General features: G+C 39.5%; 1 protein-coding gene, 1 long non-coding RNA gene and 1 pseudogene across 3 annotated transcripts; 2 read left to right on the top strand and 1 right to left on the bottom strand.

Annotated features, from left to right (window-relative positions):
• Positions 1-6,481: 6,481 nt before the first annotated feature.
• LOC114460507 (hydroxycarboxylic acid receptor 2-like) lies at positions 6,482-10,308 on the bottom strand (annotated as a pseudogene).
• On the top strand, positions 7,023-11,002 carry LOC114460522 (acidic proline-rich protein PRP25-like). Of its 2 annotated transcripts, none has more exons than XM_028442400.1 (2): positions 7,023-7,091; positions 9,940-11,002. In XM_028442400.1, the coding sequence occupies exon 2, from the start codon at positions 10,307-10,309 to the stop codon at positions 10,808-10,810; it is 504 nt and encodes a 167-aa protein (XP_028298201.1). In that variant the 5' UTR covers positions 7,023-7,091; positions 9,940-10,306; the 3' UTR covers positions 10,811-11,002. The 2 variants fall into 2 exon arrangements, with proteins under 2 accessions (XP_028298201.1, XP_028298200.1); XM_028442399.1 differs by lacking the exon at positions 7,023-7,091 and adding an exon at positions 7,179-7,215.
• Positions 11,003-12,838: 1,836 nt separating this feature from the next.
• LOC114460508 (uncharacterized) lies at positions 12,839-13,282 on the top strand. The gene is made up of 3 exons (XR_003673659.1): positions 12,839-12,928; positions 13,002-13,030; positions 13,144-13,282. It is a non-coding gene; the product is annotated as an uncharacterized LOC114460508 (long non-coding RNA).
• Positions 13,283-13,700: the final 418 nt, after the last annotated feature.

Genomic DNA, 13,700 nt, shown 5'->3' with positions numbered 1-13,700 from the left:
CAACATTGTCCATGAACTAAACCTGGTAGCTGACAGGTTTTATCAAAGAAACCCTGGGTTTCTACCTGGCTCCGCCCACCTGAGCATCATTTCTGAACACTTTAATGAACCTTAACACTTTTCTCTGAAACACATTAGTAACATCACACACCACAGACGTGTTCACATCATTACTAATGTTGTTTGCTTTACGTTTTTTTAGTTTGTTTTTTCTGTCCAAACGGTAGTTTTCTTTCTAACATTGTGGATACAGATCATTAAGTGAAAGACACTGAGAGGTTGATCTGCATGAAAACATCTACTGACGTCTGTAGTAAAGTTCAGTGAATTGTGACGCTGCTCTTGGAAGCGATGGGTCACGGGTTCACGTCCCGCTTCAGGGTTTTTTTACGACATTTTTTAGGACATTGAGATGACTCTGACGACACAATTACATTAAAATCAATATAAATGACGTGATATGAAGCGGCAGTCACTGTGTTTATATCCAGTGTAACAGGAGGGCTCTCCTATGCTGCTGACACGTCTCCTCAGACACATTTTATTCATATTATTCACCGCTCGTCACGTCACTGAAGTGATGAAGCGACCAAAAAGTGACTAATTACAGGTGATTTAAGCCACTATAGTCACTGAAGACTGAATGCACCTTTAGAACAGGCTCATATTCCTCAAACACCGGCTTATTTCACCATCAGGGTGAATAAATCACTCTCTGTGGGCGCCGCAAACGGCTGCTCCGGTGTGTTGATGTGTCTTCTTTCACTGCAACTACCAAGTCAAATTCCTCGTATTGTTCTAAACTGTACCTGGTCAATAAAGCTGATTCTGATTCTCTTCCGGGTGGTTGCCATGGCAGCTCGACTCATCTATGATCCATTGATGATGGCTTTTTATCGCGCGTGCACGTAAGTAACCCCAGGTTTACATACTCGGGGTTGATTGACCCACTTCATACCAGCTGTAATGGAATCAGATACCCAGAGTTTACCATCGCGGGGTATGTTGCCCCAGAGTTTATGGATAGACTCAGTTTGTTAACCCTCCTTTATGGAACACACCTCTGGAGAGCTCCTGTCCTGCATGTCTCAGGTGTTTCACTGAATCTAACCAAGTGTGATAACGAGCTGTGTTTTCCAGTGAACAAACATGTGATTGTATCTGACCTGAGGGTCACATGATCAACATTTAGAATAATGACCAATCAGAGCATTGACAGGAAACAACAAAAGGTGAGTTTCCTAATGTTTTCCCTTTGTGTGTTTTGTGATGTTGTTTTGTGTATTTGAAGTCATTTTGTTGCTTTTTTAAATATTTCTGTGTATATTTGTAGCCGTCTTGTGAGTTTTTTGAGTATTTTTTTTGTATTTTTGTCATCCTTTTGTGTATTTTGAATAGTTTATTTTGTGTATTTTTTTGTCATGTTTTTAAGACATTTGATGTATTTTATGTGTCATCACTGTGGGATGTTGATCATGGTTCCTGGGAACCTGCAGTTGGCATCCCTCTGTGATTAACAAAGTATACATTAGTTATTATTGCCATCTTTTTGTGAATTTTTACTGTTTTGTGTACTTTTCTGTCATTTTGTGTAACTCCTTTTTCATTTTGTATATTTTTTCTGTGTATTTGCAGTTTTCTGCTTAATTTTGTGTCTTTTTGTTGTGTTTTTACTCTTTTTTGTGTACTTTTCTGTCATTTTCTGTTGTTTTTTTTTAAAGGTCTTTTGTTTTTGTTGTTATTTTGTTTGTTTTTCATTTATTTATGTGAATATTTTTAACAGTGTTTTTGGAATATTTTTCTTGTCCCTTTGTGTATTTTTAGTGTTTTGTGTACTTTTCTGTCATTTTGTGTGTTTTTGGTGGCTTTTTGTCTATCTTCTTTTTCATTTTGTGTTTTTGTTGTCGTTTAATGTGTCATTTTCTGTATTTTTTCTCACCCTTTGTTGTTGTTTTCTCTGTTTTTCTTATATTTCTGTGTGTATGTGTAACTGTGAGTAGTTTTGTGTGTTTTTCTGTGGTTTTGTGTACTTATTGGATGGCTGCAGTGACCCCTGGGCCTCTTGATCTAAAACATGCAGGACAGAGGCTCTCTAGGGCTGAATAGGAGGAGTGTAACTCATACACATTGTGTAACAACGTAACACTCTGAGCACTAATGGTCACATGACACCAGAACAGGATCAATGTTTGACTTTAATCTGTGTTTTTCTTCTTGTTTTCTGACAGTTCTCCCTGATTGGTTCTCGCTCTACCAGCACAAATGATCCTCCATCTTCTTCCTCCTCCATCATCCCTCCTTCCTCCTCCTCCTCCTCCTCCATCATGTCTCCATCCTCTGAGGTGAAGGTGTTAGATCAGCCCCCCCTCAGAGTTCTTCCTCTCTGAGTAGATCACAGTTTGTGGAGCGTGTGCGTCGCAGTAACCAGGCGTGCCAGCAGGGGGACTTTTCATTGGCTATCCAGCTCTACAGTGAGCCTGACCTTTGACCCCCACAACGACGTCCTGTACAGCAACTGCTCAGCAGCCTACATCAGAGTGGGCCGCTATAGCCCCGCCCTCAACGACGCCATCAAAGCTTGACTCATCAACCCCAAGTGGCCCAAGGTAGGAGCTAACCCCCCCCCCATTTATTTTATAGATCTGAGTCACTGAATTGATCTGATTCATGAGAGTCATTTGAATTCCCACCATGGCCAGTGTTCTTACACTTTTATTATTTAATTTGATTTGATTTAATTTAACGAGTACAGTGCCCGTCGGAAGTATGCATTCATGTGGGAGCATAAGGGGTATAATTGCGTGTTTTTGTATCTTTCTGTTGTGTTTTTGTGCATTTTTTGTATAATAATAGTTTTTTGTTGCCATTGCAGTGTGATTCTGGAATCTTTTTGTGTATTTTTGTATCTTTTTTAGTGTAGTTTTGTGCATTTCTGTTATTTTGTGTATTTTTGTATAAATATTTTGTTTTGTGTATTTTGAGTCATTTTCATATGTTTGTTGTTTGGTGTATTTTTCTGTAATGTATGTATTTTGGAGTCATTTTGTGTGTTTTTGGAGCCTTTTTGTATATTTTTATGCATTTCTGTTGTCATTTTGTATAAATGTTTAGTTTGTAGTTTTATTTTACTCATTTAGTATATTTTTATTATAAATACTGTGTGTGTGTGTGTGTGTGTGTGTGTGTGTGTGTGTGTGTGCCAGCCAGCCATCTTCTCTGTGCGTTATCTATCACACATGCGTGCGCGCTTCTTGCACAATAACCATCGCAGGTTGTTAAGAGAGACACGGTAACTACGGTAGCCAGTTAAGTCAACTATTCATCAGCATGTATGTCTATGCTGTACAACCCCTCGACTAACAGAGAAAGTTTGTCACACCAGTGCCACCACTGGATAAGTTTGTGTAGAGCCCTGATAATAATAAATATGTTGATAGGGATATAATATTAATAGTGAAAGTAGTAATAGTAATAAAAGTAATGTTGTAATGATATTAATGGTAATAATTGCAATAACAAAATAATAATGTACTAAAAACAATATTAATAATAAACAATATTAAATAATTATAAGGTAATATAATGATAATATAGCAATGCTAATAATGCAATGAGAACACCAGTAACTATAATACAATAAAAACAATAACAACATAAAATAATAAGGTAATAGCAATAATAATAATAATACAATGATTATAAGATAAAAGAATACTACAAAAGAAGAATAATATAAGAATAGCAATAACAATAATATAATACTGTGCGTGCGTGTGTGTGTGTGTGTGTGTGTGTTAGCTATGATAAGATCAGTGTGGAGATGGAACAATGTGGCTGTAGTTACATTAGGCCCAATTGGAATATTGATCCAGAGGGTACCTCAAAGTTTGGATGAGTCCGTAGTGGTCCTTCTCTGTGACAGACTGGTTGTGGAAGAAAAGTCTGATGCCACAAGACGCGGTTCTGGACCAATGGGTGTCCACAGGGTCCATTCCTGGGCCTGGTCAGCTTCAGTGGTTTGGCTCACAGGCATTTGTCCTTATTTAGAATCAGCACAGTTTTCCCTGCTTCTGGTTTGTGTTATCTTCACCACAGTTATTACTTATTGAGCCTCTCTTTGTTCAGCCTGAGGCCATATATCGTCTATATAAATGTTATATATAAATGTGTCCCACTGTGTGTAAAGCACTACAAATACTTTTTCATAATACTTCAGTACTTTCTTTAATAGAAAACACACAACATGACACTAAAAACACACAAACCATTACAAAATGTGTTGTTATTTTGTTTATTTTTGCTGCATGATTTCAGTTTTTTATGTATTTTTGTAACTGTTTTGTGTTTTAATTTTATTCATTCCTTCATAAAATCTGACTAGTTACCTAGGTATGTTCTGTGGGGAGTTTGCATGTTCTCCTCATGCTTATGTAGACAGATTTTCCTCCAACTGCCCAAATACATGTACGTCAGATGATGTTGCCCTTCTCTCTGCAGCATTAATTCTTTCAAAATAAAAGCACAAGATTATTTCTTCTGCCTGGGACAAATAAATGTCTGCCAACAAATATAAACAGATCTGTGACACACTTTTGGGTCTCGACCCAATCACAACACTAAAAAAATGTGTTTGTCATTTTTATCGTGTAAATATTGAATTGAGTTGTTTTATTTGTTTAAATTGAACCCTTTTTTTAACTGAAAACCATCGCTGACGGTGCACTTTGTGTGTGTTCCAGGCAGCGTCCAGCGCTCTGAGCAGCCTGGGCCACGTGTACACAGCCATCAGTGACTACCCCAACGCTCTAGCTAGTCATAAACAGTGTGTGATGTTAGCCAAACAAACACAATCACTGCTAACTGAGGCTCGACAGCTGGGAAACATGGGCTCAGTTTATACTGCGTTAGGAGACTTTACCAACACTGTTCACTGTCATCAGCAGCACCTGGACATCGCTAAGGTACGCCATGGAAACAGTCACAGTAAAGCAGTGGTTCTCAACTTTTGGGTCACGAGACACTGGGAGGGGGTCGTCAGATAGCTTAAAAAAACTAAGAATATTTTTGAACAATTTCAGCCCATTTTTGCTTATTTTTACTTTTTTTTTTTTACAACTCCATCAAATTCACCATATTTTAACCTATTTTCATCACTTTTTCTTGCCATATTTTTGCTCCTTTTAATGTATTTTTGCTACATTACTCCCATTTCTGACACTTCTACATCACATTTCAATGACTTTTCTACAAATTTTTTCCACTTTCCAGACATGTTCATCACTTATAAACCCTTTCTACCACTTTTACACCTAATGTCACATATGTTGTCCCATTATTGTCACTTTTAACCTCTTTTCACCATATTTCATGATTATTTTTGCCAATTTAACCACATTCACCATTTGTCATGCCCAATGTTTGCCAGTTTAAACTAAATGTTCCAATATTGATACTTGAACCCTTTTTTCCACTATTTTCTCTCTGTTTTTGCAACTTTTAACCAATTTCTGTGGTTTTTAAATTCCCATTTCACCACATTTTCCACCATTTTTGGTCACTTTGAACCCATTTTATTAGTGATTAAAACCAGTATTTCCATCTTTAAGATGACTATAATAATAATAAACGTTCCTAGATAACAGTGGATATTATTCAGATGAATAAATAAATGTGGTTATCACAGATTCATAGAACAATAGACCATCATTTTGCTGACTTTATGGATGGACCCCAAAAATCTCTCCCCTTTATTCCCCCTTATAGATGGCCCTGTCTCCACATGACTGTTTTTCAATGTTCATGTCTGTGTTCAACCACCTTCAGCTACAGTGGGGGTCCCCGCCCTCTGGACCCTTTATTTTGGGGGTCGTGGCCTAATAAAGGTCGAGAACCACTGGTATAGAGAACAGTTCTGTGACGTTTATCATTACTCAGCATTATAGATTGATGTGTGTTGCGTCTGCAGACATTAAAGGAGCGTTCCACTCACAGAGGGACTATGAAAAGGCCGTGTCGTACCACAGTAAGGTTCTAGAGCTGGGCCAGGAGCTGTCGGACAGAACTATCCAGATGAGGGCGTACGCTGGGCTGGGACACGCCACACGCTGCGTGCAGGTCAGCCTTTCAGCTCATTAAGAGAGATCTGAACCAATAATGAACGTGTAACGTAATGACTGGCCTGTGCAGGACCTGGAGGGGGCTGGGCGGGACCACCAGAACCAGCTGCAGACGGCCCAGGACCTCCAGGACCACGCTGCACAGTGACGAGCCTCTTCCAATCTGGGTAGGATTCACTTTATACATGAGACAGGTTTATTCTTCTTCCATCAGTGATAAGAGCCTCTGCCTTTTTAAAAAAATGTTTATTATGTATTCACAAGATATTATTCAAAAAAGAAGACAAAAACAATCTTGCTGGCATTACTATGTGGATATCAAAGAAACTTCAAAGCAAACATCAAAGTGATCAGCAGACGCCTCTGACGTAGACTGGCAGATGTCACTCGAGTCGAAACATGTCAGGAGACGAAGTAGAGAAGTAGTAGACCACAGGGTTGAGAACGCTGTTGAAGTATGTGAAACACTCCGAGGTGTAGAAGGCCACGTTGGCCTTTTCAAAGCAAGAGCACTCGTCGTACCAAACCTTGAGGATCCACAGGGAGAGGCGGGACATGGTGTTGGGGAGAAAACAGGTGATGAAGATCAGCGCCACGGCCAGGACAAACTGCACGGCGCGTTAGATCTTCCCTCTCCTCTCCATGGCTCTTCTCCTCAGCTGCCACGCGATCCTGACACTGCAGAAAGCCACGATGGAGGTGGGCAGAAAGAACTGGATGACGTAGAAGGCGTTGTGCAGATGTTGAAGCTCTCACACTGCATACGGTTGTTGGATTCAAAGAAGTGCTCATCGGCCAGAAGATGTCCAGTGGCCAGAAAGATCAAGACCCAGAGGCCGAGAGAAACCCAGAGGGCGTAGCTCAGAGACATCCTGTTGATCCGGCTCAGAGGTGCACGATCCTCAAGTATCGATCCATAGCCACTGCAGTAAGGAAGAAGATCCCTGATGCTCGGTTTGCAGCCAGCAGGAAGAGGTAACTGTAAATGTTATCAGAGCAGGAAGGACCAGGCCATTATAAAACTATTATACAAGGGATTAACACGTTGATGATGATGATGATGGAGAATCAAAAACCAAGCAACCAGAGGCTGTTTCAGGTGAATCAAACATGTAAATATACCAGGAAAACAATATAAGTGTCAATGATTATTTTTGCTAATTTTTTTAAATCAAATACCAAACAACAGCTGTTAATACGAATACGAGGAAGTGATCAGGTGGGTTGGACCCAAAGTCCTCGTAATGAAACTTACAGCTAAAACAAAGGACTGATATGTACAAAGTCAAAGAATAGATATTTTTGTAACTTCAGTCCGTGCTTTATTTCAGGGTTGCAGGGTGATTTGTGATAAACAAACGTCAGGACCACTGAGATTAAAATAACGCTTTCAGAAAAAAAGGCAAAAGAAGAGATTTATGGATACTTTAAACTAGTGCTAGGACTTTAATGCTTTAATTTGCAATTAATTATTTACAGAAAAATAAAGCACTTAACCCCACAGTTTATAGTTTTTTTGTCAAAGCCAAAGGGGGTGGAACCTTTCTCGTTTCACAAGTTCCTGGTATACCCATATTACTGACACAGACCACAACACAAGAAACAGGAGAACCAGAGAAGAAGTTGTTGCTGTGCTTCGTGGACGTTCATTTTTATTTAAATAAAAACACTGAATACAAAACGAAAGCCTCAGCTAGCACTTTAATGCTAAACATGTAGCAGCTCGCACCTTAATGCTAAACATGTAGCAGATAGCACATTAATGCTAAATATGCAGCAGCTAGCACCTTAATGCTAAACATGCAGCAGCTAGCACATAATGCTAAACATGCAGCAGCTAGCACCTTAATACTAAACATGCAGCAGCTAGCACCTTACTGCTAACAACATAGCAGCTAGCACCTTAATGCTAACAACATAGCAGCTATCAGACAGTGTCTCCAATCCACACTGGACACTCAGACAGGGTTCAGAACCAAAATGAATAAAGTCAGTGGATAAATGATTGTAGTGGACAGTCGACAACTCTCTGTGGTAGAGGATGTGGGCGGGGCTAGAAGCACTGCTACAGACCCAACTTATCAACTGCTATGTAGAAAAACTATTTCAAACTAAATTCATCATCTTCATCAGTTGCTCTGTTTATTTCATGATATCCACAGATATTCTAAATATTTTACACTGTTCAGTTTATACTTCTCTGGAATGTTCTGGACTCAGTGATGTTTTTTTATTTTAATACAAAAACTACATTTGTTTTAGAAAGTTTACTAAATATCTAGAAAATGGTGAATATATCTTAGATAAATGTAAGTTAGTGCTTTGTGAACAATACAATCATAATATTCTTTATTCATATTACACATTATGTTAGCACTCAGTGATGGAAATAATAAACACTATATAGTTGTTTAAGATCATTTATTGTTTTCATTGATTCAGTCATGTACTGTATACCAACATACATTTAAATTAGGAAAACGTTGCTTCTCGTGTCAAATATTGTAATGAGATTTATTTAGATTAATTAATGAGTCTCTAATAATTAGTGTTACTTTGAACACAACAGCAGTTATAACTAGGTAAGGTTTCAGTAAACTATCTTTGTGTAAATGTACATTTTAAAAGCTAAATTAATTCATTTTAAACTTTTTTTAATATCCGAAATATTGAATACAACAAATTAAATTTGTAGATTTAGATTTTTTTATTTATGTTTTTATTTTTAACATGTAAACAGAATATCATAAGAAACAACAAAAACATAAAGAATCTCAAGATATATTCACATTTCAGTTTACAATTTATATTACCAAAGTGGAAGAAGTACATACTTATTTAATCATATCCATAAATCCCTTAATGTTTTTATTTTTTTTGGTAATTAACGAGCTTCTCACTGGTGGTGTAAAGAGTAATGAAATATCATAGTCAAGTAGAAGTACTGTAAGTTACTTGATTAAAATTGTACTCAAAGACAAGTAAAACATCTCATGCATAAACTTAAAAAGTTAGAGACCAAATGTTGCACAATTGTAACTTCATTTATTTTCCACAAAGGCATCTGTATAAAAGAGCTGCTATTGCAATAAACTTTATATTCTCCATTACTAAGTTCACTTTCAGTTTATTTTAATGCAGATGATTCAAATCCGTAACAGCTATATTTATTTAACAAAATATTATAGTTTAATAACTTATTTTAGCTCTAGTTCCTCTTTCTCTAACTTTTGAATCCAAGTCCCTCATGTCGACTACTACATTTGTATAAACATCAATAGATCATAATGATGGAATGAATAAATAATAACACACATTTTAAAGAATCTAACTTTCTAAATAAGTGAAATAAACAGTATTTAGTGTCTCCTGAAGAGATTTATTTCAATAGGTTTTTTTATTTTTTTTTTAATCATTTAAGGTCATTTTCCTCCTAATGTGGGACCAACACTGACCTTTATATTTTCAGTTCATGTTCTAATAAAAATCATTTCTATCATAAGTTTTTTGTGTCATTTTGTGTATTTTGTTGTTTGTCTGTTATTTTTATTATTCAGTTTATTTCTCTTTGTCTGTTTTTTGTGTTATTGTTATTTATTTAAAATATTCTGTTTTTTTTTTTAGTGTCATTTTGTTTATTTTGTTGTTTATTCTTTTTATTATTCAGTATAATGTTCTCTTATTTGTGTGTTTTTGTTGTCATTTTGTGAGATGCTGGTAATATTTAGTATGATTATCTTTTTTTTTTAACTAAAAACAAATATTATTAAACCACATTTTAAAATGCTTTTAATTGTTAATTTTCCTCTCACTTTATCTCTAGTACCCCCTGTAGTGCCATCGCCTACCCCTAGGGATAGAATGACAGCGGCGGAGCCAGGCACCAGGCACCGCAACCTCACACCAATGCTGCCAGCAGACCCCCCCGCAGGAGCACAGCACAGCCCGGAGGACAGTGGGCCCCAGCCACCAGCCCTACCCCACCCTGGGCGGCGCGGTGCCCTGCTGAACCGCGGCTAGTCGCCAGACGGCGGGGGAGCGCGCCTCGAGACGCCAAACCCAAAGACCCACCCCCGACCAGACACGGCACCCACGGGGCCCGGCGCCCCCAGCCAGCAGTCCAACCACCCCCAACGCGGATCCGCCAGGACCGGAGCCACCGGCCGCGCCCGCACACACACCCACCCAGCATGATCCAGGGGAGGCCCCAGCGCGGGCGAGGCCCCACAACTCACCCTTCCCTCCCCCCCGAAGTTACACAAGCCGGCCCCTGCAGTCCCCCAAGTGAGCCCCCAGGAAGGGAGGGGCGACCCGGCCCACCGCGCCAGCGGCACCCTCAGCGAAGGCACACCCCAGGGAACCAGGCCAAGGCGCCCAGACCGGCCGGCGGAGCAACCCACCGCAACACCTCGCCACCCAACAACCCAGGAAAGAGTGGCAGGGAAACACGCAAGCCCCCAGCCCCAAGGGCCACCCAGACGTGCACGGAGGGGGCAGGAGAGCAACACCAAACCGCCCAGGGACTGAACGGGATTTTAAGTCGACTAGACAAATCCCTGTCCAAGAAGCTTTTGTCTGTTCCGGAGTTCACGACGGCCCTGGAAGTGAACTTCACACCATTAATGGAGATTAATAAGAGCTTGCGTGAATGCGGGGGCAAGCAAGGTGAACAGAAGTCCTCAATCTGGTCATGATCTTTACACTATTTGTGACTCATACTGTCGCACCTGTGCTGCCACTTGCTCCATCTTTAAGGACAGTGTGTATCCCAACTGAGCTTGGTGCTGGAACTCCTTGAGGCACCTGTTGACTGTTCCTGATGAGTCCATCGTGGCCAGATTTTTCTGAAAGGCGATGTGTACAGGTTTGGACCTAGAGACAGGGACAGAGGCAACAGATGTGTTTAGATGGCCTCCTTTCTGTCACCACGTCTTGGATAACTAGGAAACTTAGCATGTCAAACACTAAGGAAACGAGGAAGAGAAATCCCTGCCGTGTTGCAGGCTTCACATCCAAATAGAATTTAAAAGAAAATATCACTTTCCACACTCCATTTTTACTCCCAACACAGTCTGGACTGGAAGTTCATCGTGGGGATCCACATCATGAACTCCACTGGTGCGTTCTAAGAACAACAATGTATTAATTGTCCACGCAAAGCACTTTCAACAAATAATGGCATCTATGAACAAGTGAAACTTGCGCCTGTCAAACCAAACAGAATAGTTAAATTAGAACTGATGACCTTATCACTGTCGAGGTAGGAATGATAACATTATCACTGAGTCCATCAAATCAGGAGGTGGGGGTGGGGTGTACAAAAATAAATTCGACATCACACACCCTTTAGCCAAACAGCAGCCATGTTGAAAATCTCAGGTCAGTCTGATCCTGATCTGCAGAGATATTTGAGGAACACACAGAAACACAGACAGACAGAGATCTGTTGTTTTTATAAAGAGATATGAACTCCAATGTTTATGAAATGATCACAGAAACTAGAAATCTATCATCTCAACAATCACTGTCTCCTGGACAGTTACAGATGGACTCACCTAAAAGGCTTCATTTACTCTCAGGTGAATCGGGTTAAAAACCAACATGAAGTACGTCAACATGAACCATGTGGCCATACCAGCCTGTTATTGCCCGATCTCGTAAGATCTTTGAAACTAAACAGGTCTGGGCCTGGTTAGGAGACCACTGAGAATTCCAGGTGCCACATTGGGGGACAGTAGCTCCAGTGGTATCTGTCATTGTGTCCTTGGGCAAGGCACTTTACCCACATTGCCTAGTATGAATGTAGTGTGTTAGTGAATGTTGGTGGTGGTCGGAGGAGCCGCTGGCACACAATGGGCAGCCTCGCTTCCTTCAGTCTGCCCCAGGGCAGCTGTGGCTACTATAGTAGCTTACCACCACTAAGTATGGAATGAAAGAATAATGCCTTAATTATGTAAAGTGCTTTGAGTGTCTATGATAAAGCGCTATATACTGTATGCATTATTATTATTACAACAGAAGGAGATGAGAAAGCAGGTGAGGGCCGATGAAGGAGATTGTGGAAGTTCTCCAGAAAACCCAGGAGGAGCACTCACAGAGGAAACACATGAGGTATGGAATCTGCAGGTTTGGAGCTTTGTATAAGATCTTTGTAGGGTTAAATGTGACTATGCAGGGAGGTAATGTATAACAAGCCCCCATTTGTTCACAGGAGCACACAGTGTCGTCTCCAACTGAACGACCCCATCCTGAAGGAATCCCACAGTTAACAATGTAAGAAGCTGGTGATCTTATCACTCTGCTAGTGCTAGTTTCACTTAATACTGCTTTTCTAATCCGTCACGTCAGCGCATCAACAGGATGTGATCAGAAAGCTGTCGGCCCTTCGTGGACATCTCAGAAAGGAGGAAAAACAACTGGAGGTCCAGGTTCATTAAACTCAAACAATCCCTGACTACATTGGATCTAACAGGTAACACTGATCAACAAGAGATTTGTGTTTGGGTGGAACACAGACAATGGAAAAGAAATGCTGCTTTTTGGATTCGAATTAGCCGATCTAATTATATTCAATCTAACCTCACATATGACAGGGGATTAGACACACACCTGGCATTTTAACTAGACAAAGGTTGGTCAATTGATATATTTTTTTGTTCCCTATTTGTTTAAAACACAGAAGACAATCCAGAGCAGACAATTTTGATCTGCACCAAAAGAAGCTCCTTGGACATTAGTTTACTGCCATTTTCCAGCTCCTTTACATGTGAACAAGGACAACATCAGGAAGTTTGACCAGTTTAAACACAGAGGTAAATAAAGGACACACTCACACAACACTGGGACTATGGTGCTTTTCTCCTCATGGCTTTGTGTTATTTCTAGAATATCTGGAATATGATCAAAGCCATCAAGTAGGTGTTTTTTTTTTTTGTTTTTTTTTAACTGTTTGATCCAGAAGTTGATAAGGGTTACTGTAGCAAAATGTAGACCTCTTAAATGTTCTTTATTGTATGTCTTCTCTTAGAGAAATCCCAGTGGACATTCAGCCCAGAGAGACAGCATCTTAGAGTCTGATTCCACTTTTATTGGTAAATCAGGCTGATCGTTTACTTTTTCTCACACTTTATGCATGGATGGGATTTGACATTGGATGCATAAAATCCCCACAATGATGAACACAATATGTAAAATGTAGAGTAGCAGTTTGCAGTCGAAAACATGTCAGAGATCAAAGTAAAATAAGTTGTCTAAACAAATGAAACAGTTATTCTTTTTGTTTGTTATTTATTTTTTATTTGTTGGAATCAATAATCCTTTGGGGTTTTTTTACAGACACTGACTCATGTTGTATATTCTCCCAAAATTTTTGGAGGTATAACATGAGTTTATTTTTTTGTTGTGATATCAGTTTCTGGGAATTGTCATTGTATTTTTTCTATGTTTGTAATAAAAAGAAATAAATCTCTGTTATCAAACCATTTTCTGTGAGACTGACGCTGCATCAAGGCAACTCTGAACTCTGTGTTTGATCAGGTAAAAGGTCAGAGAAATTGCAATAAATGCTATAATGTTTGTATGATT

Source organism: Gouania willdenowi, unplaced genomic scaffold (genome assembly GCF_900634775.1).
Source record: "Gouania willdenowi unplaced genomic scaffold, fGouWil2.1 scaffold_50_arrow_ctg1, whole genome shotgun sequence".
Lineage (NCBI taxonomy): Eukaryota > Metazoa > Chordata > Actinopteri > Blenniiformes > Gobiesocidae > Gouania > Gouania willdenowi.
The sequence above is the reverse complement of the archived record's forward strand: the minus strand, read 5'-3'. Positions and strand labels throughout refer to the sequence as shown.